This window comes from Lucilia sericata, unplaced genomic scaffold, assembly GCF_015586225.1.
Source record: "Lucilia sericata isolate MDLA Ls3-8-SP2 unplaced genomic scaffold, ASM1558622v1 Contig000216F_arrow, whole genome shotgun sequence".
In the NCBI taxonomy this organism is placed as follows: Eukaryota; Metazoa; Arthropoda; class Insecta; order Diptera; family Calliphoridae; genus Lucilia; species Lucilia sericata.
The window spans coordinates 90,229-111,535 of NW_023994244.1; the positions used below are offsets into that span (position 1 = coordinate 90,229).

The 21,307-nt window shown below is 25.4% G+C and overlaps 1 protein-coding gene across 14 annotated transcripts; it reads left to right on the forward strand.

The window, feature by feature from the left end:
* Positions 1–1,652: 1,652 nt before the first annotated feature.
* Positions 1,653–21,175, forward strand: LOC119602233 (troponin I). 14 transcript variants are annotated; one of them, XM_037953635.1, is made up of 9 exons: positions 1,694–1,851; positions 6,262–6,306; positions 6,767–7,021; positions 7,230–7,482; positions 13,368–13,468; positions 18,425–18,468; positions 18,548–18,689; positions 20,173–20,209; positions 20,587–21,175. In XM_037953635.1, coding segments are annotated over exons 2-9 (849 nt in total). In that variant the 5' UTR covers positions 1,694–1,851; positions 6,262–6,291; the 3' UTR covers positions 20,589–21,175. The 14 variants fall into 14 exon arrangements, with proteins under 14 accessions (XP_037809569.1, XP_037809568.1, XP_037809566.1 ...); XM_037953634.1 differs by lacking the exon at positions 13,368–13,468 and adding an exon at positions 14,007–14,107; XM_037953633.1 differs by lacking the exon at positions 13,368–13,468 and adding an exon at positions 14,379–14,479 and having other exon boundaries at positions 1,695–1,851.
* Positions 21,176–21,307: the final 132 nt, after the last annotated feature.

Here is a 21,307-nt window from a genome sequence, read left to right on the forward strand (position 1 = left end):
TAGGGAAAAATCCCAGAGCTGATTGGACAAGTATTAGAATTAGTTTAAGAGCATCACTAGCAGATTCATGGAATTCTAATCCAGCATAAACTTACATTGAAACGTAAGGGATTAAAATGCTAAAATTTACTTACACATTGGCATTTTAAGTCATTATTTTAATGATGTCATTGGAGGCAAGTATTTACCATGCTCGCTTACAAGAAGAGATTTAGATAAGTAAGTAGTTTTGTTTTTGAGAAAAAAATAGATCGTCTACTTTTAATTTTTGACAAAAAAAAATATTTTTATTTTTTTCGTTTTTGTAAAAAACAATATTCAAGGCTAAATAGTAAGTACTTACATATATAGTTATTTGTAAGTCATTATTAGTATCCTTAAGTACATGTCGTTACCGAGTTTTTGCTGGGTATGTAATGAACAACCATTCTAGTATCTGTGTTTTAATGCAGTATTTAAAATTTGAATCTAAAATTCTGGGTCCAAGTCTAGAACGAATCCTTATTTAAGAATTAATACTGATTTAGTACTAGTAAGATCGATCTTCTGCTGGTATTATAGTTTAAATATAATAAATCCCAAAATATATTAATTTTTAAATGTTTTAGTTTGAGACACTTAATGGTCTGGGGTCTTTATAATAGTATTTGTCCATTAATTATTTCTTTTTGTATCCTGTTGTACAAATTATTATGTTCACATTCCAATTATATTTAAGAACAAAATTTATGTTGAACAGAAAAAATACATTTTCTTTAGGGCAGTTGCAACATTAATTTTGTGGTCCTACCAACCTAATGTTCAGAATAAAAGACCTAGGATGCACCTTATTAATTGTAAATATCGTTAAAATTTGGTTGGTTTAAGATCAACATTTATAAAACTTTTTATTTTTTCAAAAAAAGTGTTTTTGTTCAAAATCATATAGACAAATTTGTAGTTTTACTTTTAAAAATTCTGTTATGATATTCAATACAAATTTAAACAAAAATAATACAATAACAAATACCAAAACTTTTATTTAGAACATATTGTGCATTTTATATACTCTATACACAAAGCAACAACTAAATTGAGTTTCCAAAAATTTATAAAAAAAATATATTTTGTATATAGAACACACATACAAACAATGTTCTATACAAAACAAAACAACCCACATATATAATATATTTAAACATTTTTTTAAATTTCATTAAACAGTGAATTTTTTTACAACAAAAAATACTAATTTTTTAATAATAAAAATTTTTTTTTTTTTTTGATAGGAAAAACAGTTCTCGGAGAAGAAAAACAAAATTTCCACATACACAATTTTTTGTTGTGTTTTTTTGTATCTATTTCTGATTAAAAACTATTTTTAGAAAATGTGCCCAGATACATACAATAGATAATAAACTCTTGTTTGTTTTTTCTTGCTCTTTTACAATTATTTTTTCAGATTTATTTTATTTAAATGTTTAAGAAAGAGAGTGTGAAAAGTGTAAAATTTTGAAAGAAATTTTTGAAATTTTCAAAAAGAATAGAAAATATAGAAAAAGCACAATGGGTTTTAGAGTTCTTAGGGGGAATTTGAAAGAACTTTTATATAGATGGCCACCCTGTTTGGCTAAAGGAGAGCAGGCGCAGTTGTTGAGGAGACTCTCTTTTTTGCTTTTATATGGTAATTGGGGGGGGACTGCAAGGGGCAGCTGAGCAAAATAATGATCAACGGGAAAAATGATCTGTAGTGAGTTTCTGACAAAAATATAGTCTGCCGTTAGTCGTCGGACCGTTCAGTCTTTTCGTTCGAAACAGTGCTTAACGAGTTGTGTGTTAGATCGCACACCTTTTTTTAAATTTCCTTTAAAGGTGAGTGATGTGAAAATGATAAATGAAAACTGAAAACTGATGATGGCGTAGCTAATGCTTTAATGCAGCAAAAAAAAAAACTATAAATAAAGGAGCTTGAATAAAAATTAAAAAAAAAGAAGAAATAACTCTTAAAGAAAAAAGTGTTAAAAAAAGAAAATTTTAAAAATTTTATGGAAAAAAACGAAGTGCAATAAAAAAACTGGGCTGTATGGTTTATAAGAAAAAAATTATTAAAGACGTTTCCTTTTTTTAAAGAAATTTTTATGGATTTTTCTAAAAAGTGTTGAAAGTTTTTTTTAAGGAGTTTTTTTTGTAACTGAAGTTGGTTTTAAAAAATTTTATTAATTTTCTTTGAATTTTATTTTTTATAAAAGTGATTGCATAATTTTTGAGTGTGTGTATATTTTTTTTATTTTTATACAAAATTGTTATACACACTTGAATATATATATTTTTCGAAAAAAAAAAACTTTGTGTGTGTACGTTGAGCATTTAAAATAAATTAAAAATAAAAACCGACAAAATATCGAATGCCAGCTAATGAAATTTTGAACTGAAATCTTTGCAACCTTAAAGCAACTAACGCATCCAACGTTAAAGTAGGAAAAATAATTTGAAAAATGGCGAACGAAACGGAATATTATGAAAAAAGAAATTGAAAATTAAAATTTTTATAAGAATTTTTTCAAACACTAAAATAAAAATAATGTTGCGTATAAAACAAAATTTCAATCAAAATCTAAAAAAAAGTTTTGTATAAAAAAGTTTTTTTGTGATCTTTTTTATAAGAAAAACTTTTATTGAGATCAGTTTTAATAGAAAACTATTTTAAGATCAGTTTTTATTTTAGAAAACTGGTTTTGCGTTAAATTTGCTATGGAAATCTTGTCTTATGATAAGTTTTCTATACAAAAAAGAAAACTTCTCATAAGATCAGTTTTGTATAGTATATTGTATCTTATCGTGCGATCAGTTTTTTTTTATAGAAAACTAGTTTTGCTTTCACTTTTCTATAAAATGATGTCTTACAATATGTTTTCTATAAAAAAAACTTCTTATAAGATCAGTTTATAGATCTTCTATGAAAATCTTATCGTGAGATCAGTTTTTTTATAAAAAACTTTAATTGCGATCACTTTTCTATAGAGAACTTGTCTTGCGATCAGTTTTCTAAACATTTCTAGTGATAATTTGACAAAAGTAGACATAGAGAACTTATCTGTCGATCAGTTTACTAAACTTGTCTAGTGATATTTAAACAAAAGTCATTATATAGAGATAACTTGTCTAGCCTTCTAGATAATACTGATTTTACAATAATTTTTCAATGTTAAAAAACTTTTTATAAGATCAGTTTAAAGATCTTCTATGAAAATCTTATCGTGAGATCAGTTTTTTTTATAAAAAACTTTACTTGTGATAACTTTTCTATTGATAAATATAACAATATAGCAAACTTGTCTTGCGATCCGTTTTCTATCATGCTATAGATAGAAAACTTATCTCGCGATCAGTTTTCAATCATTCGATCAGTTTTCTAAACATGTCTAGTGATAATTAGACAAAATTAGACTAAGGGAACTTATATTGCGATCAGTTTTCTATCTGTCGATCAGTTTACTAAACTTATCTAGTGATAGTTAAACAAAAGTCGTTATCTAGAGATAACTTGTCTAGCCTTCTATATAATACAGATCTTACGATAATTTTTCAATGGTAAACATAACTGGCGATCAGTTTTATTATGAATTATGTTTATGAACAAGACAGTAATGAATTTAAAATTTGTTACTGAATAATACATTTAAATAAAAATTTAATTTTATTTTATTAAAATTTAAATAATATTTTAATAAATCTCTTTAAAAAAAAATTTAAAATTTCTTAACAAAAATCTTAATTTATTTGCCTCAAATGTTTTTTTCTATTTTCAAGGTCTTTGTTTTTCAAATCTCTTATTTCAAAAATATGCAAATACTTGTACACACATAAGTAGTAAAAATTCTATACTGTATAGTCAGTCTCCTTTACTTTTCGTAATGGCGTCGTCTTTATATCTTTTTCTGTTTTTTCTTTTTGGCTAACAAATGAGTTTTTTTTTTTTTTGTATTTAAAACAAACTATTTTTAGCTATTAAAAGGTGTCTACACAAAAATATCTATAATAATATACATAATATTAGACTCTTAAAATATAGAGAATAAAGCATAAACTCTCTATACAATATTAGAAAATGACCTAAATTATTTTTCCAAAAAATAAAATAAAACAAATCAAGAAAAAAATATATAACTCAGTTGGAGGCTAAATCCTCTAAAACATATACTATTACCACAAACTTGTAGGAGTTGTTTTGTCTGACTCTCATTCTCTCCCCCGATTTAGATATGCTCTTTTATTTTAAGTTCCTTAAATATTCAACACCTACACACTCTAAAGAAAATATATATACAATAATCTTTCTATATAGATTTCATTTATTATGGTCTTATATATAAACCCACGCATTTAATAGGATTTCATTTGATATATATTTTGAATATATGCACATATGCTTTTTTCTCATTATATATGTTGCGATGTGTATATATAAAAAAGTGTCTGTATATGTAGGTGTTGATCATACGCACCCGTTATTTAGTGCATGCGCATTTAAATTCTCTCTCTTTTACTCTCTCCCCCTTATACGGTTAATAATTCTTGGAAATTTGTATTTGTAAAAGATCTTTAGGAAAATATTTATTGAAATTTTGTTTTTGGAAAATGTTAGAGGTTTTTTTCAATGAAAATGATCTCCATAAAAGATTTTGTTACTTGGTCTATATACACAGACGTACATTCATAATATGTATGTGTGTATATGCATACACAATTTGTATGTATATGTAAAATATATACAATTTTGTTTACACTTATTTTTAGCCAAAAATAAAAAGTAAATTTATTAAAAATTTCGGAAAAATTTTGAATTTAAAATCATATTGATTTTAAAGATTTTTTAAAATAAATTTCTACAAAATGTTTATAAAAAGTTTCTTTTTTTTAGAAAAAGCCCTCTTAGGCCTTATTCATAATAACTTGTCAAAGGTTTTTAAAACGAATTTTCACACAAAATTCGTTTTATAAAGCTTTGGTAAATGATTACGAAAAATTTTAATTAATGTTATTAAACAATTTGTCAATACAACAAACAATGATAGATTTGGATAGACAACTCCCTAATTTCATTAAATAAAAGTTTATTAAGATGCATTTCAAAGTCTGTTTCAAAAAATCTGAGACTCTCGATATAAGCCAGTATTACAAGGAAATCATGTACGATCACTTCTATGATTCTTTTTGAGAAGAAAACATTTGCAATTTAAAGGTATTACGAACTAGAAAAAGAACAATATATAAAGCTAAGATCAGGTACTGCAATCTCTTTTAGGGCTCTTTTGACATCGATAATATTGATAAGCTAGTGTCAGTCCGAAGATCGTGAGTTCGATATTATTACATGGAAATCATGCATGATCACTTCTATGGTTCTTTTTGAGAAGAAAGCATTTGTAATTTAAAAGTATTACGAACTCGAAAAAGAACAATATAAAGTTAAGATCAGGTACTGCAATCTCTTTCAGTACTTTTTGACATCGATAATATTGATAAGCTAATGTTGTAGTCTGTCAGCCCGATGATCGTGAGTTTGATTCCCATTAGAGGCTCTAGTAAAGAATCGTACAATAGGCCCGATAGGGGCTTAAGTGTCTTTCATCGGATCTAATGTAATATACATATTTCATTCGAACTAACCAATGCATTAGTATTCTAATGGTCAAAAGAAGGTTTTGAAAGCTGTAAACTTAAACAAGAAAATTGGGATCAATTTACTCGATCATGAACATGGGAATCCCAAACCTTGCCTTCTGCTTAAGTTAGCAGCATCAAAGGAATCGAATAATTTGCTCAAACAATAGTCTCTGGCTTCAAAAATTGTCTTGAAAATCCTTTGTTTCTCAGTTCAAGAACTGACAATTAAGAAATGATCGTGCAGTGATCAATAGAACAAGCAGTAGTGATATTAAGAAAATAGTTGGATTATATGAAGCTTAAACTATAATGTTTATTAACACGGTTAAAAATTTAACTTTTATTAAACCGCAGACAAATATGATCACACCGTCAGAGATGATCATGATCATAGTTGCAAAGAGTTCAAACATTGCATTCTCTTATAACTAGTTAAAAATGAATGAAAACGAAAAGCTTAGAATTGTTATAAGCCAATAAAAGCGAAACATCAACAAATATTTCATTCGGTACAGGAGAACAGTAGGAGTGATCAGTTATAAGGAAACTCATTTTGTTTCTTAAACTATTTTTATCAATTTAACTTAATGTTATTATTTCTTATTCTACTTACAGAGACTTAAACCTTAAAACCACAAATCAAACATGGCTGATGAGGAGGTGAGGTAAGTATCAGTTCCTTAAAAAAAGGAATTTTCTTTTCACAAACAAAAACCAAACAATTTTAATAAATTTTTTTTTCTTACTTTATTTACAGTAAAAAAATTAACTACGGTTTATGTTAAAAGTGTTGTCCGCTCTACAAGGAAACATTGTGAAGGTAAATAGATAATTTTATAATGATGCATATGCCTAAAGCTTTAAGCTAAAGCAAAAAAAATTACTAAAGCTTTCTTTTTACTTTCCTATTTCTTCTTAGAGTGCTTTAATTTAAAAAAAATCTACTTTTTGGCCACACTGCTTATTGCTAACAACAAAAATAATATAAAACTGCTTATAATAACTAAGCTTTAAAGCTTAAACATAACAAAAGTTGAAACCAAAGCTTGTTTAAAAAATTCTCTAAAAACCTATATAAAAACATATTGTTAATTATTTTTCTTTCCTTTCAAATTTACAGAAAAAGGAAGCGGCTCCAGCACCAGCTCCAGCAGCAGCTCCTGCCCCAGCTCCAGCAGCCGCACCAGCAGCGGCAGCACCAGCAGCAGCCCCAGCGGCAGCACCGGCAGCAGCTCCTGCTGCAGGAGCACCAGCTGCTGCCCCTGCAGCCAATGGTAAAGCTGCCGCACCTGCTGCAGCACCCGCAGCCAATGGCAAAGCCGCAGCACCAGCAGCCAATGGTAAAGCTGCCAAACCTTTAACACCAGCTGAAGAGGTACAGCTCGTCACTGTAACTGTTCTATGTTGAAAATGAACAAGTGTTTCTTACGTTTGGTGTGCTCTACAAAGCTGTGTGTGTGTGTCTCTCTACCTTTATACGTCACAATGTCTCCTTGTGTTTACACTATCCGATTTTTCCCCGTACAAAAATATAAAATCTACATTCATTTAATTTTTAACAAATTTTATTTTCAAAAATAAAGGCTAAGAAGGCTAAACAAGCCGAAATTGAACGCAAGCGTGCTGAAGTACGCAAGCGTATGGAAGAAGCTTCCAAGGCTAAGAAGGCCAAGAAGGGTTTCATGACTCCCGAAAGAAAGAAGAAACTCAGGTTGTTGCTCCGCAAGAAAGCCGCTGAAGAATTGAAGAAAGAACAAGAACGCAAAGCCGCTGAACGTAGACGTATCATTGAAGAACGTTGCGGTAGTCCCAGAAACCTCAGTGACGCCAGCGAAGGTATGTTCAATCAGATCCATTTCTTTTTAATTTTTCACACATTTGATATCACCGTTAAAGAAGAAGAAAAAAAAGAAGAGATGTCATATTTTCAACATACACCCACACATTTCACACACATACACCTTCTTTATTATTTTTGCAATTGCACCAAATTTATTTTTTTTTACTTACGTTAAAAAATATCTATTCTGGGTTTTAGTGTAAATTCATTTTTTTTGTTTAAATTTTATTTTTATATAAAAAGAGTAAAAGATTTATATTAAAAAAAATTATTTTCTCTTCGTGATAAACTTACCACAGAACAACTCAGAAACATTATCAAGCAACACCACGAAAGAATTTGCAAATTGGAGGATCAAAAATACGATCTTGAATACGTTGTTAAGCGCAAGGATGTTGAGGTACACACACAAACAAACATTGCCACGCCTTTAAATTTACTTTTATTTATGACAAAATTACTCTCACTCTTTTAAACAAAACAAACTCGCTCTTTCTATATATTCTACTCTCAACTACTGTTCTACAACAAATATTTGCACTTTTTTACACTAAAACTATTTTTCTCTTAAGAAAATTTAAATCTAATGTTAGAAACATAAACGTCGGTTAACGAAATTATGAGAAGGAGAGAAAAACGTTTAAAAAACAAAGTTGTTTTACATTTTAAAAATGGCATCGAAATTCTGTACAATATGATTTCAGGATAATTTTAAAATATTTACGATATTGCAGTAAACTCTTAAATTTAGTTTATTATTTTACTTTTTTAAAAAAATAGAAATTTGTCTGTAATATTTCCAATCAGAAGCCGAAATTTTAGGGCAATACAAAGCTTCATGCTAAAAAATTTACGATACTGGAATAAATTTTAAATTTTTTAATAATTTAATAGTTTTGACAAAAATCGAAATTTCTCTGCAATATTTCTAATTGATTCCCAAAATTTTACTTCATTACGATCATAGGATCATGTTTTAAAATTTACGATATTAAAATATAATTTAAAATTTTTATTATTTTTAAAATTTTGACAAAAATCGAAATTTGTAAAAAATATTCTCTATTGATTACCAAAATTTGAGTCCCATACGATATATGGAACCTGCTTAAATATTTACGATATTGAAATAAAATATAAAATTTGTATTAATTTAATAATTTTGACAAAAATCAAAATTTCTAAAAAATATTTTCTATTAATTCCCAAAATTTGAGTTCAATACGATATAAGCAACCTGCTTAAATATTTACGATATTGCAAAAAATCTAAAATATTTAATTTTTGATAAAATTCTAAATTTACAAATAAAATTTCTCTGCAATAATTAATTGATTCCCAAAATTTCACTTCATTACGATCATAGGATCATGTTTTAAAATTTACGATATTAAAATATAATTTAAAAATTTTATTAGTTTTATAATTTTAATAAAAATCGAAATTTGTAAAAAATATTCTCTATTGATTACCAAAATTTGAGTCCCATACGATATAAGGAACTTGCTTAAATATTTACGATATTAAAATGAAATTTATAATTATTATTAATTTAATAATTTTGACAAAAATCAAAATTTGTAAAAAATATTTTCGATTAATTCCCAAAATTTGAGTTCAATACGATATAAGCAACCTGCTTAAATATTTACGATATTGCAGAAAAAATTTAATATTTAATTTTTGATAAAATTCAAAATTAGCAAATAAAATTTTCATTTTATTGCCAAAATTTGAGTTAAATACGATATAAGGAACCAGATTAAATATTTACGATATTGCAGAAAAATTTTAATATTTAATTTTTAATAAAATTCAAAATTAGCAAATAAAATTTTCATTTGATTACCAAAATTTGACATTAAGACAACTTAAGGAACTGGCTTAAATATTTACGATATTGCAGAATTTTAATTAAAAATATTTAAAACAACTTGTTTTTAAAAATTTTTCTCTCTCTTCTTAGTGACTCAAAGTCACAATTTCGTTACTCTCTTTAAACAAAAAATATCAACTTTTTATAACTCTAACGCTTGACCATAATGTTGTTTCTTTATAATGGGGCACACGTTCTTTTTTTAACGATTCTAAAACTAAAAGCTAATTCACTTACCAACAACTACAACAACTTACAAAACAAAATATGTAGCTGACACTTTAGAAAAAAAACATAAAAAATATGTATATTTTTTTCTTTTGTCGAATGCAAAAAAAAAAAAATAAAAAATTAATCAAACTAAATTAAAAATTGAAGGGAATAAATCAAACAAAGTAATAAGTCCTTAATAAAACATATAAAGTAGGAATAGGTATAAAAAACTAAGATCAAAATATAAAATGAACAAAATTTCTTACATTTACACCACTACACATCCACACACATTTACACTCTACTCATTTGTTCACTCATTTGTTTGTAGTTAGAAAATTTAGATTTTTTTTAATTTTTCATTATTAAGAGAAATTTTATTTTTATTTTAATTTACTCTTCATTATATCACTCCCACAAACAACAAACACCCAAACAACAACTTTTACCACAAAAACACATAATTGGCATTATTTGACCACCAACCGTATTGATTGTTGCATTTAGATTCCCTACGTGAAATTTGCAAAACTTATTACAATAAAGTTCTCCAATTGGAAGATCAAAAATATGATGTTGAATATACAGTTGCCCGCAAGGATATGGAGGCAAGCTCTTTTTTGAAACCTCATATTGTTTTTTTTGTGTTTTAAAAAAAAGTTTTATATTTTTTTCACAAAATTTTTGTTTTTTTAGAAGCTTTTTAGGAAAACTGTTTTTAATTTACTTTTTTTTCGAAAACAGTTTTCAAATGCCTTTTTTTTAAATTTAGCTCTATGTGTAGTAAACTTTTTTTAAATTATTTTAAAGTAGCAAGTAACATATATATTTTTTTCTGGAAGCTTTTATTTATTTAAATAGTAATTTTTGTTAACTTAAAACCAGAAATGGACTCTTTAAAAAAATCGCAAAAAAACTTTTTCTTAAGCGATTTTTCTTACAACTGACTTGTAAGCAAGAGTTAACCATTTTAGTTTAAGTTTTATTTTTAACTTTAAATACTTGTTTTAAGTAGATTTGTTTTAATTTTTTTAATTTTAAAAGTAGCTTTATATTTTTCCAACTTTTTTTTATAAAACAGGGTTACTCGTTGTTGTTCTTTTTTTTTCTTTCCATTCAACTCAAAAGGACTTAATTTGTTTTTTTTTTCTCCTTCCTTCAATTATATTTAATCTTTTTTTAATTTTCCTTCTAAGCTTTTTTAATTTTTCTTTAAGAAAAATTTAACTTTGTTTTGCTTTTTGTTTTTAGCTTTAAGTAGAAGCTTAAATTAATTACTTTTTGTTAAGCTTTTACTAAAAATGCTTTTTGTTTTTTGGCAAAAATTAAAAAAAAAAAAAAAATATGAAAAACCAAAGAGATTTTGAAATAAAAACTTATTTTGTTTAATTTAAAATTTATGCTTCAAAATATTGAAAAAATTGCTTGAAAATTTTCGGTATTTTTTTAAATAACAAAATATATTTAAAATCTCTTAAGGAAAGTTTTTTATATAAAAAATTTCCTATTCAATTTGGTTTGTTTGTTGCTTTTTTTGTAGTAATTTTTAATACCAAAAAAAGATAGTGGTATTAACATTTTTTATACAATTTTTTGATTTAAGAAACCTTTTTTAAGTTTTGATTTAGATTAAGAGTTTTATATTAAAATTCTTTAGTTTTTTAATTTACATTTTGTATTCAAAATACAGGGTATTGAAACCATTATCCCACAAATTTGGAAACTGAAAAATCTCAGTATTTTGATGAATTTATCTGATATTCTAGTTTTTTGTTAAAATACAGGTTTTTGACAAAAATATAGATTTTGGAAAAAAATTTGATATATAACAAAAATAGTAGTATTTGAGTAACATATTGGACTAAAATACAAGTTTTTGATAAAAAATACTAGTTTTTCACTAAAATACTGCGTTTTATGGTTTTTCACTAATATATTGGTTTTTCAGTAAAATACTGTTTTTTTCACTAAAATACTGGTTTTCACTAAAATACAGTTTTTTATTGAAATACTGGGTTTTCACTAAAATACAGGTTTCTATTAAAATACTGGTTTTTCACTTAAATACAGTTCTTTTTATAAAAATACTCGTTTTTCACTTAAATACAGTTTTTTATTAAAATACTGGTTTTTCACTTAAATACATTTTTTATTAAAATATTGGTTTTTCACTAAAATATAGTTTTTTATTCAAATACTGGGTTTTCACTTTAATACAGTTTTTTATTAAAATGCTGGTTTTTCACTAAAATAAAGTTTTTTTTATTAAAATACTGCCTTTTGGCTTAAATACTGAATACCGTTTGACTAAAATACTGGTTTTTTGGCAAAATTGATTTGACCAAAATACTGGTATTTGAGTAAAACACTGCTGTTTGATTAAGATACTGATATTTTAAACCTGTACTTTAAAATACTGGTATTACATTAAAATACTGGTATTTAATTAAATTACTAGTATTTGACTAAAATATTGGTATTAGATTAAAATAGTGGTATTTAAATAAAATACTAGAATTTGGCGAAAATACCGGTAATTGAGAAAAATACTGATATTGAAAATACTGGTATTGGTATCAAATACTTGTTTTTGACTAAAATACTATTTTTGACCAAAATACTGGTATTTGTCTAAAGTACTGTTAACCTAGTAAAATACTGCTATTTGATTAAAATACTGGTAATTGTCTAAAATACGGGTATTTGACTAAATTACTTATATTTGATTAAAATACTGGTCAAAGTATTGATATTTAACTTAAATATTGGATTTAATTAAAAAACAGCTGTTTGACTAAAATACTGCTTTTACTAAAATATTTGGTATTTGATTAAAATACTGGAATTTTCTAAAGAAGTGGTATTTGTTTATATTTGTCTAAAATACTGGTATTTGACTAAAATACTGGCATTTGAATAAAATACTGGTATTTGAATAAAATACTGGTATTTGACTGAAATACTGGTATTTCACTAAAAAATTGTATATGAATAAAATTATAGTTTTAATGAAAATACTGGTTTCTAACTAAAATACTAGGTTTTTATAAAATACTAGTATTTTCTAAAAAGCGGTATTTGTCTATAATACAGTTTTTTGGCCAAAATACTAATATTTAACTAAAATACCGGTATTTTATTGAAATACTTGTATTTTACCCAAATACCGATATTTTATTGAAATATTGAACTTGGCCAAAGTGTTACTATTTGACTTAAATACGAATATATGTTAAAAATATTAGTATTTGACTATAATATTGATATTTTACCAAAATACTGGGATTTTTTAGAGAAAATATCAAACAAAACCATTCTCTATTTTTCTATTTATAAAATTTTACATATTCCCCTTAAAATTTCACTCAACATTATAAAAGTCAAGTAGTTTATAAAATTAATATTTACAACAAAAATGTCAATATACACAGCAAAACAAAACATTCTTCAAATTACCATAAAAAAATTCTACACGTCACCCATAAAAATTCAAACATTTACCCCAAAAACAAAAAACTTCAAACATTTAAAAAAGTCAAGTGATTTAAGAGTAAAATAAGTTAGTTTTCTCAAACCTCCCCCCGCCCCACAACAGTGCATAGCAAAATTTTACAAATGGTGGTTGAATTTATTAAGATTTTCTTGAATTTCTTTTATAGATTACACATTAAATCACATTTTTTTATTTAAAATTTTTTCTTCTCAATTTTTTTATTTATTTTTTCAAAAATATACATATTTTATTAAAAAAACAATAATAATTTAACCAAAATATATGTAATGAAAATACAGCCGAACTACAAACTATATGCAAAGAATATTGGCAACGTCTATTCAATTTGGAGGGTGATAAATTTGATTTAGAGCATATTGAAAAAATGAAACAATGTGAGGTAAATGGCTATAAATTTTCTTTTAAACAAATTTCCCTTAAACAAATATTTTTTTTATATAAATATTTTAGTATTATATGATTATTATTACGTTTTTTTTTGGCATTTGATATTTTATCTATAAACAAAAGAAAGAATATTTTTATGGTATGATTTTCTTTCTATTTGTTTTTTTTTTAATACTTTAATATTGTAATAATCAAACCAAACTGTATTGAAAATAAAACCCCGTAAATACTTCTTAAAAAAAACAGCTTGAAAAAAGGACCATAATAAAACCAAGAAAAAAAAGGTTTTTGTATAAAAAGAAAACAAAACAGAAACTAGACTCTAACAACAAAAACTTTGACTTTAAACAAACGAGTTATAAATGTGGTTAATTTTGATAAATTTATAACAAAAACGATTATTAAAAAGAAAGAAAAAAACACTAGAACACATAACATCAAAGCAACAAATTGTTCAAAAAAAAAATGTTTAATTTAAGAGAAAACAAACAAAATAATTATAAACAAAACTTTAAAACATTGATTTACAGGTGAATTACAAGAAATCTGTGAAGAATACCATGAACGTATATATTATTGTGAAAGTTCCAAATTCGATTTGGAATATGATGTCAGAAAAAAAGATTGGGAGGTACTGCCACAATTAGTTTATTTTAAACAAAAGAAACAAATATTTGTTAAATGTTTGTTTTAAGTGTTAAATATTAAATGTTTAGGGTTTTACGTTGATATTTCAAAACTCATTCTTTTCGTTACACATTTTAAGTTACACATACAAAATAAATCGTTTTTAATTTTTTTTTTTTTTTTTCGTTTATTTTTATTTGTTACACTGTGCATTCAAAACTTTAAATATATTTGTATACATCTTCCACTCTATGTATGTGTGTCCAATGTTTCAGCTCAATTACAAAAGATTTGCCAAGAGTACTACGACCGTATGTACCTTTGTGAAGGCCAGAAATGGGATCTTGAATATGAAGTCAGGAAAAAAGACTGGGAGGTATTAAACTACTTCTACTTCATGCAACTAAATTGTATACAATTTTCAATTGTTGTAAAATTGTTAGTTTTTTTGTGATTTTTTTTTTTGGGAAATTATTTTGCTAATTTGATAAATTATATAGAATTGCTTTTTTATTTTCTTCTTATTTTTTATAGAGAAAAGAGTACAAACCATATTCAATATGGGAAAAAAGTATTTTAAACAAATTGTTTTTGATTTTTGTAAACATACACACACACAATCAAACACCCACACAAATACTAAGCAATCAAATTTTGAAAGCTTTTGTTAACACTTGTCTTCCCTATTTACACGTTCACATCAAACCAACCAGATCCAAGCACACTCCTGCTTACAATGTTTTTTACATTTTAAATGTAATTTGCACAAGTTTCTTAAATCCAATCGTTCTTGTGCAATTTCAAGATTTTTTTATTTAAAATTTAATGGAATTTTTAGCTAAATAGTGGTATTTAACAAAATATTGGTATTTTATTAAAATACTGGTATTTGCTTAGAATATGGGTATTTAAATACAATACTCGTTTTTGACTAAAATACTGGTTTCTAACTAAAATACTAGTAAATAAATACTGGTATTTTACTTAAATACTGGTACTTGATTAAAATACTGGTATTTGACTAAAATACTGGTATTTGACTTAAGTACTTGTATTTGACTAAAATACTGATTTTTGACTAAAATACTGGTATTTGACTTAAGTACTGGTACTTTGATTAAAATACTGTTTTTCTACTAAAATACTGGTACTTGACTAAAATACTGGTATTTTATTAAAATACTTTATTAAAATACTGGTATTTTATTAAAATACTTGAATTTTTAGCTAAATAGTGGTATTTAACTAAAATATTGGTATTTTATTAAAATACTGGTATTTGCTTAGAATATGAGTATTTGTATAAAATACTCGTTTTTGACTAAAATACTGGTTTCTAACTAAAATACTAGTAAATGACTTAAATACTGGTATTTTACTTAAATACTATTATTTAACTTAAATACTGGTACTTGACTAAAATACTGGTATTTGATTAGAATACTGGTTTTTGACTAAAATATTGGTATTTGACTTAAATACTGGTACTTGATTAAAATACTGGTACTTGACTAAAATACTAGTATTTGATTAAAATACTGATTTTTGATTAAAATATTGGTATTTGACTTAAATACTGGTAATTGATTAAAATACTGGTATTTGATTAAAATACTGGTACTTGATAAAAATACTGGTATTTGTCTAAAATACTGGTATTTGACTAAAATACTGGTATTTGGCTAAAATACTGGTATTTGACTAAAATACTGGTATTTGACTAAAATACTGGTATTTGACTAAAATACTGGTATTTGATTAAAATTTCGGTATTTGACTAAAATACGGGTACTTGATTAAAATACTGGTATTCGACTAAAATACTAGTATTTGTTTAAAATACGGGTATTTGAATAAAATACTGGTTTTTTAATAAAATACTGTTTTTTTACTAAAATACTGGTATTTGATTAAAGTACGGGAATTTGAATGAAAACTGGTTTTTGACTAAATTACTGGTATTTGACTAAAATACTCGTTTTTGACCAAAATATTAGTCTTTGTCCAAAATACTAGGCTATGATTAAAATACTGGTTTTTGACCTTCAAATTCCCCACGTACATATATTTACACTTTGCTAAGCCAAGTCCCCTCAATACTCATAATTATACACTTAAAACAAACTCCCCCCACTCCCATTACACTGACACAAATTTCCACCCAAAAACAAACAAATAAAACATGGATTTTTTCTCATATTTTTTTTTTTTTTCAACAAAGCGCAATATTTTTTTATTATTTTCATTATTTTTTTTAGTATTTGTTTAGTTTAGACACTGTAATGATGTGATGACATTTTTTTATAATTTTATATGATAAAATAATGTTTTGTGTTTTTATTTGTTAAAACTATGGCTTAACAATATTTTATATTAGTGTTTTTTTTTTTTTTTTAACTACAAACCAATTACAATAAAAAATCATTTTCATAATGCCAAAAAATATGAAAAAAAAAATAATTTAAACACCAAAAAACGCCAAGCACATTTTATTTAAAACAAAAGCTTTATTTTAATAGTTTTCTTAAAAACCCACCACCAACCAACAAGAAAATAAATTTTTGCCATATTTTTTGTTTGAAAAAAAATCCACCATTTTTTTATTGCACAAACAGAATTAAAATATTAATTTATAAAAATTAAAAATATGAATTTAAATTAATTATATTTTTCATTTAGAACATGCATACATAGAATTATAAAAAATCAAAAAAAAAAAAAAAAGAAAATCATTTTATAAAAAATTAAAACAAAATCATTTAGTTTTAAAAGTTTTGTGTTAAACATAAAGAAAAATTCAAGGTTTACAGCAACAGTATGGCACTTTTGTTGAAAAAAATAAAAATATTTTATAAAAAAAAAAGAAATAAAAAAATAAACTCAATTTCAAATCTATGTGTGATAAATTGTATTTTGTTTGTGCGTTTATCCTTAAAAAGAAGTTTTAAAAAGTCCTTAAAGCAACACTTAATGGTTGTTCCTTTAATTTTTCCCTTAACACTTTTTTTTATTTTTTAATTATATATATTTTTTTGAAAAAACAATTTTATTGGTATTTTCCTTAGTTTTGTCTATTTTAATATAAATTTCTCTTTCTAACACAAACAAATAAAAACACAAATCATTATTAAAATGTTTTACATCATCATTTAGCCGCAATTAGTTTATTTTTTTTTTTTTTTAATTTGGGAAGAATTGAGTTTATGATATTTATTTAATTTAATAATATTTTGTATGTGCCATACTGTGTGCAGTACCTCGTTTAATTTAAAATAAAAATTGTTCAATGTTTCACGAATTTGTAATCACGTCACTCACTTAGTTTGACAGAAAATCACGGTTTTTTTAAAAGTAGTTTTATCACCATAAAACAAAATGTTATGCTGTTCTAAGTAAAAAAAAATTCTAAATGAAATAAAAAAACAGCAATAAAACTTAAACTTAAAACTGTAATTTTTAAATTAAAAATTTTGACAAAATACCTTTAAACATTTTATAAAAATTTTTTATTTTTTTGTAATAAAAATATTTTTAAATTTAAGTTTTATTGCTTATTAAAAGTTTACTACCAATTACCACTTTATGTTTTCACTCTGTAAACTTTCACTCTCTCTCTTTTACTGTTAAAGCTCTAAATCACTCTGTTTTATTACTAAAACCAAAAAAACAACCAAATAATCTTTCTAGCTCTAAGTCCAGCTCATAATTTATTTATTTATCTATCTGTCTATCTTTATGTCTGTCTTTCTCTCTATATATCTTTTAACTAATATTTATATATAACTTTCTTTCCTTAGATCTGTTTTATATTGTACAGAGAAAAAAAGCTTTTTAATTTATAAGCTCGCTCTTATTAAAGCATGTTTAATTTGTAAGAACTTGAAAAAAAAGCTTATTATTTACTTCCAAAGGAAAAGCTTGCTTAAAATTTTTCTAAAGCTTTTTATCTTAATTGTTTTATGTTTAAAAAGTAATTTTGTTTTTAGTTTTCTAGTAACTGTTAAGAAAAAGCTCAAATAATAAAAAAAAATAATTAAAAAAGATGATAAGCTTAAAGCTTTTAAAAAGTTTAAAGCTTTGGAAAAGTATTAAAGCTTTGAAGAGTTTAAAAACTTTCAAATAGCTTAAAGCTTTTGAAAAGTGTAAAGTTCTCTAAAAGTTCTTCCAGCTTTTGAAAAGTCTAGCCTTTATATGAAAATTTGAGCTTTTTCCTACAGTTTAGTATCTTTTTTGAAATTATATTACAGTTTAAAGCCTATAAACTTGGTTATTAATCTATTACCTATTTTCCCTTTTTCCCCATTCTTTAAATTTTCTATAGATCAACGATCTCAATGCCCAAGTTAACGATCTTCGTGGCAAGTTGTAAGTAACCAAATTATCTCTAACAAAGTCAAACATTTTACTCATAATTGTTTTTTTTTTTTTTTCATAAAATTTATAGCGTTAAGCCTGCTTTGAAGAAGGTTTCCAAATACGAAAACAAATTCGCCAAGCTCCAAAAGAAGGCTGCTGAATTCAACTTCCGTAATCAACTTAAGGTTGTCAAGAAGAAGGAATTCACATTGGAAGAAGAAGAAAAGGAGGTAAGTTGGTTAAAAATTATTTAAAAAATAAAAAATTATTAACAGAAGCATAAAAGGAAAAATATTTTTAAAAGAATTTTTTAAAATTCTTTATATATTTAAAAAAAAAAGTATAAACATAACTTCAATATTGTTTCAAATAAAACACTGAAATGATTTTTTAACACTTCACACTTTTTACACAACTTTACCACACTTTGCATTTGATTCCAATACTTTTTCAATAAAGAAACACAAAACTCTTTTTTCAACAAATTAACATTTTCACTCTATATTCTCCATTTTATTTTAAAAATTTTTTTCAAACTGTTAAAACAAAAGATTTAAGAAACAAACACGATGAAACTGTTTAACGAAAAGACTTGAACAACAAACCTGGGAAGAGAGAATATAAAATAGTTAAGAGAAACACAATTGACTTGTGCAGAACTTAATGTAGAAAGACTTAAAACACAAACATGATTAAGGAAACGGAAGTTGATAATGAAAGACTTAAGTAACAAAACTGTTTAACACACTGAAGATAATTTCACATTAAAGAAGGACTGTGAACGGGAGAATATTAAGAAGATTAGAACTGAACTAAAACTGAACTAGAACTGAACTAGAACTGAACTAGAACTGAACTAGAACTGAACTAGAACTGAACTAGAACTGAACTAGAACTGAACTAGAACTGAACTAGAACTGAACTAGAACTGAACTAGAACTGAACTAGAACTGAACTAGAACTGAACTAGAACTGAACTAGAACTGAACTAGAACTGAACTAGAACTGAACTAGAACTGAACTAGAACTGAACTAGAACTGAACTAGAACTGAACTAGAACTGAACTAGAACTGAACTAGAACTGAACTAGAACTGAACTAGAACTGAACTAGAACTGAACTAGAACTGAACTAGAACTGAACTAGAACTGAACTAGAACTGAACTAGAACTGAACTAGAACTGAACTAGAACTGAACTAGAACTGAACTAGAACTGAACTAGAACTGAACTAGAACTGAACTAGAACTGAACTAGAACTGAACTAGAACTGAACTAGAACTGAACTAGAACTGAACTAGAACTGAACTAGAACTGAACTAGAACTGAACTAGAACTGAACTAGAACTGAACTAGAACTGAACTAGAACTGAACTAGAACTGAACTAGAACTAAACTAGAACTGAACTAGAACTGAACTACAACTGAACTAGAACTGAAATAGAACTGAACTAGAACTGAAGTAGAACTGAACTAGAACTGAACTAGATCTGAACTAGAACTGAACTACTTTTAACCGGAATTACAAAACTAAATAAGCACTTTTTTCACCTTCTCACAATAGAGACACATAATAACTTAACATTTCAAAAATGTACACATATCCAATAGTTTTTCACAAAAAAACACACTTAAAAATTAAAGTAATGACTGGTTTTTCTAATACAAATGCTTTTTTTCTAATTCCATATTCTTAAAACAACAAAAACTTTAGAAAAAGATTAAAGATTCTATACTAAAATCCAAAAAGTGTAAGATATCTAAGTGTATAAATGTAAAAATGTGTGTGTAAACAAATCACTTGTTAGTTAATGTGAATCTTGTAAAGAACAAATGTTTTTTAATAGAATAGTAAAAAAATAGCACAATTTAAAAGAAGATAAAAAACAAAGCACTTAAATAGTTTTTTAGAAATAATTAAATATCACTGTTTTCTTGTTGTAATGTTTCACTTTCTTTAGACAACAAAGTAGAAAATTTTAGTAAACTTTAAAGAAACCACCTATTCCCCTACCACAACCTTAACTTTTAATTTTGTTAAATTTTATGTTAATTGTTTTCCTTAATCGTGGCAATTTATTAATATATTTCTTTTCTTTGTTTTTTTCCTTTAACGTGGCATTTGCAGAAGAAACCCGACTGGTCCAAGGGCAAGGCTGCTGATAAGCCAAAGGAGGAAGCTGAAGTTGAAGCCTAAGTGTTCCGATTTTATATATATGACCGTATCCCGCCCTATTTTTAAATAAAAAAAATCATTTATTATTTATTAATTGTTTTCAAACAACAACAACAAATTATGTACATCTAAATTATATGAAAGAAAAAGAAAACCATAAAAAACAACAAAAAAAAATTTAATTAAAACTATATTTTTTTTTAAAAAAAACTCTTAATCAATTGGTCAAGAAAAATTCCTATAATTTATGAATTATTAAGTTATGATTGCTATGACATATTAGATCTGCTCCATTAACAGGTTTTTCACCTCCTTGTAAATATGCTGCTGTTTATTTGAGTATGTTTTACCAGAACTTAGTTGTTTTTAACATTTCTTTTTATTTTTGTGGGTAATAACTCCTAACACACCATCCTAAATTGCAGCTTATTCTTTTAGCAATTTTATTTGCTTTCTTTTTTGTAAAGTATAATATTTAATTATGTAACTATAATAAAGAAAATTTTTGAAAATAAATTTGTTTAAAGGAAAACAAAAAAAACAGAAACAAGAAGTTTATTTTAACAATTAGAGTTTACAGAATTTACAACTTATGAAACATTATAGGATTTGCCTTTCATGTTTGCCGCGCCCTTTATATAAGTTGTAAAACTAAAACGTTAACGTAATGCAA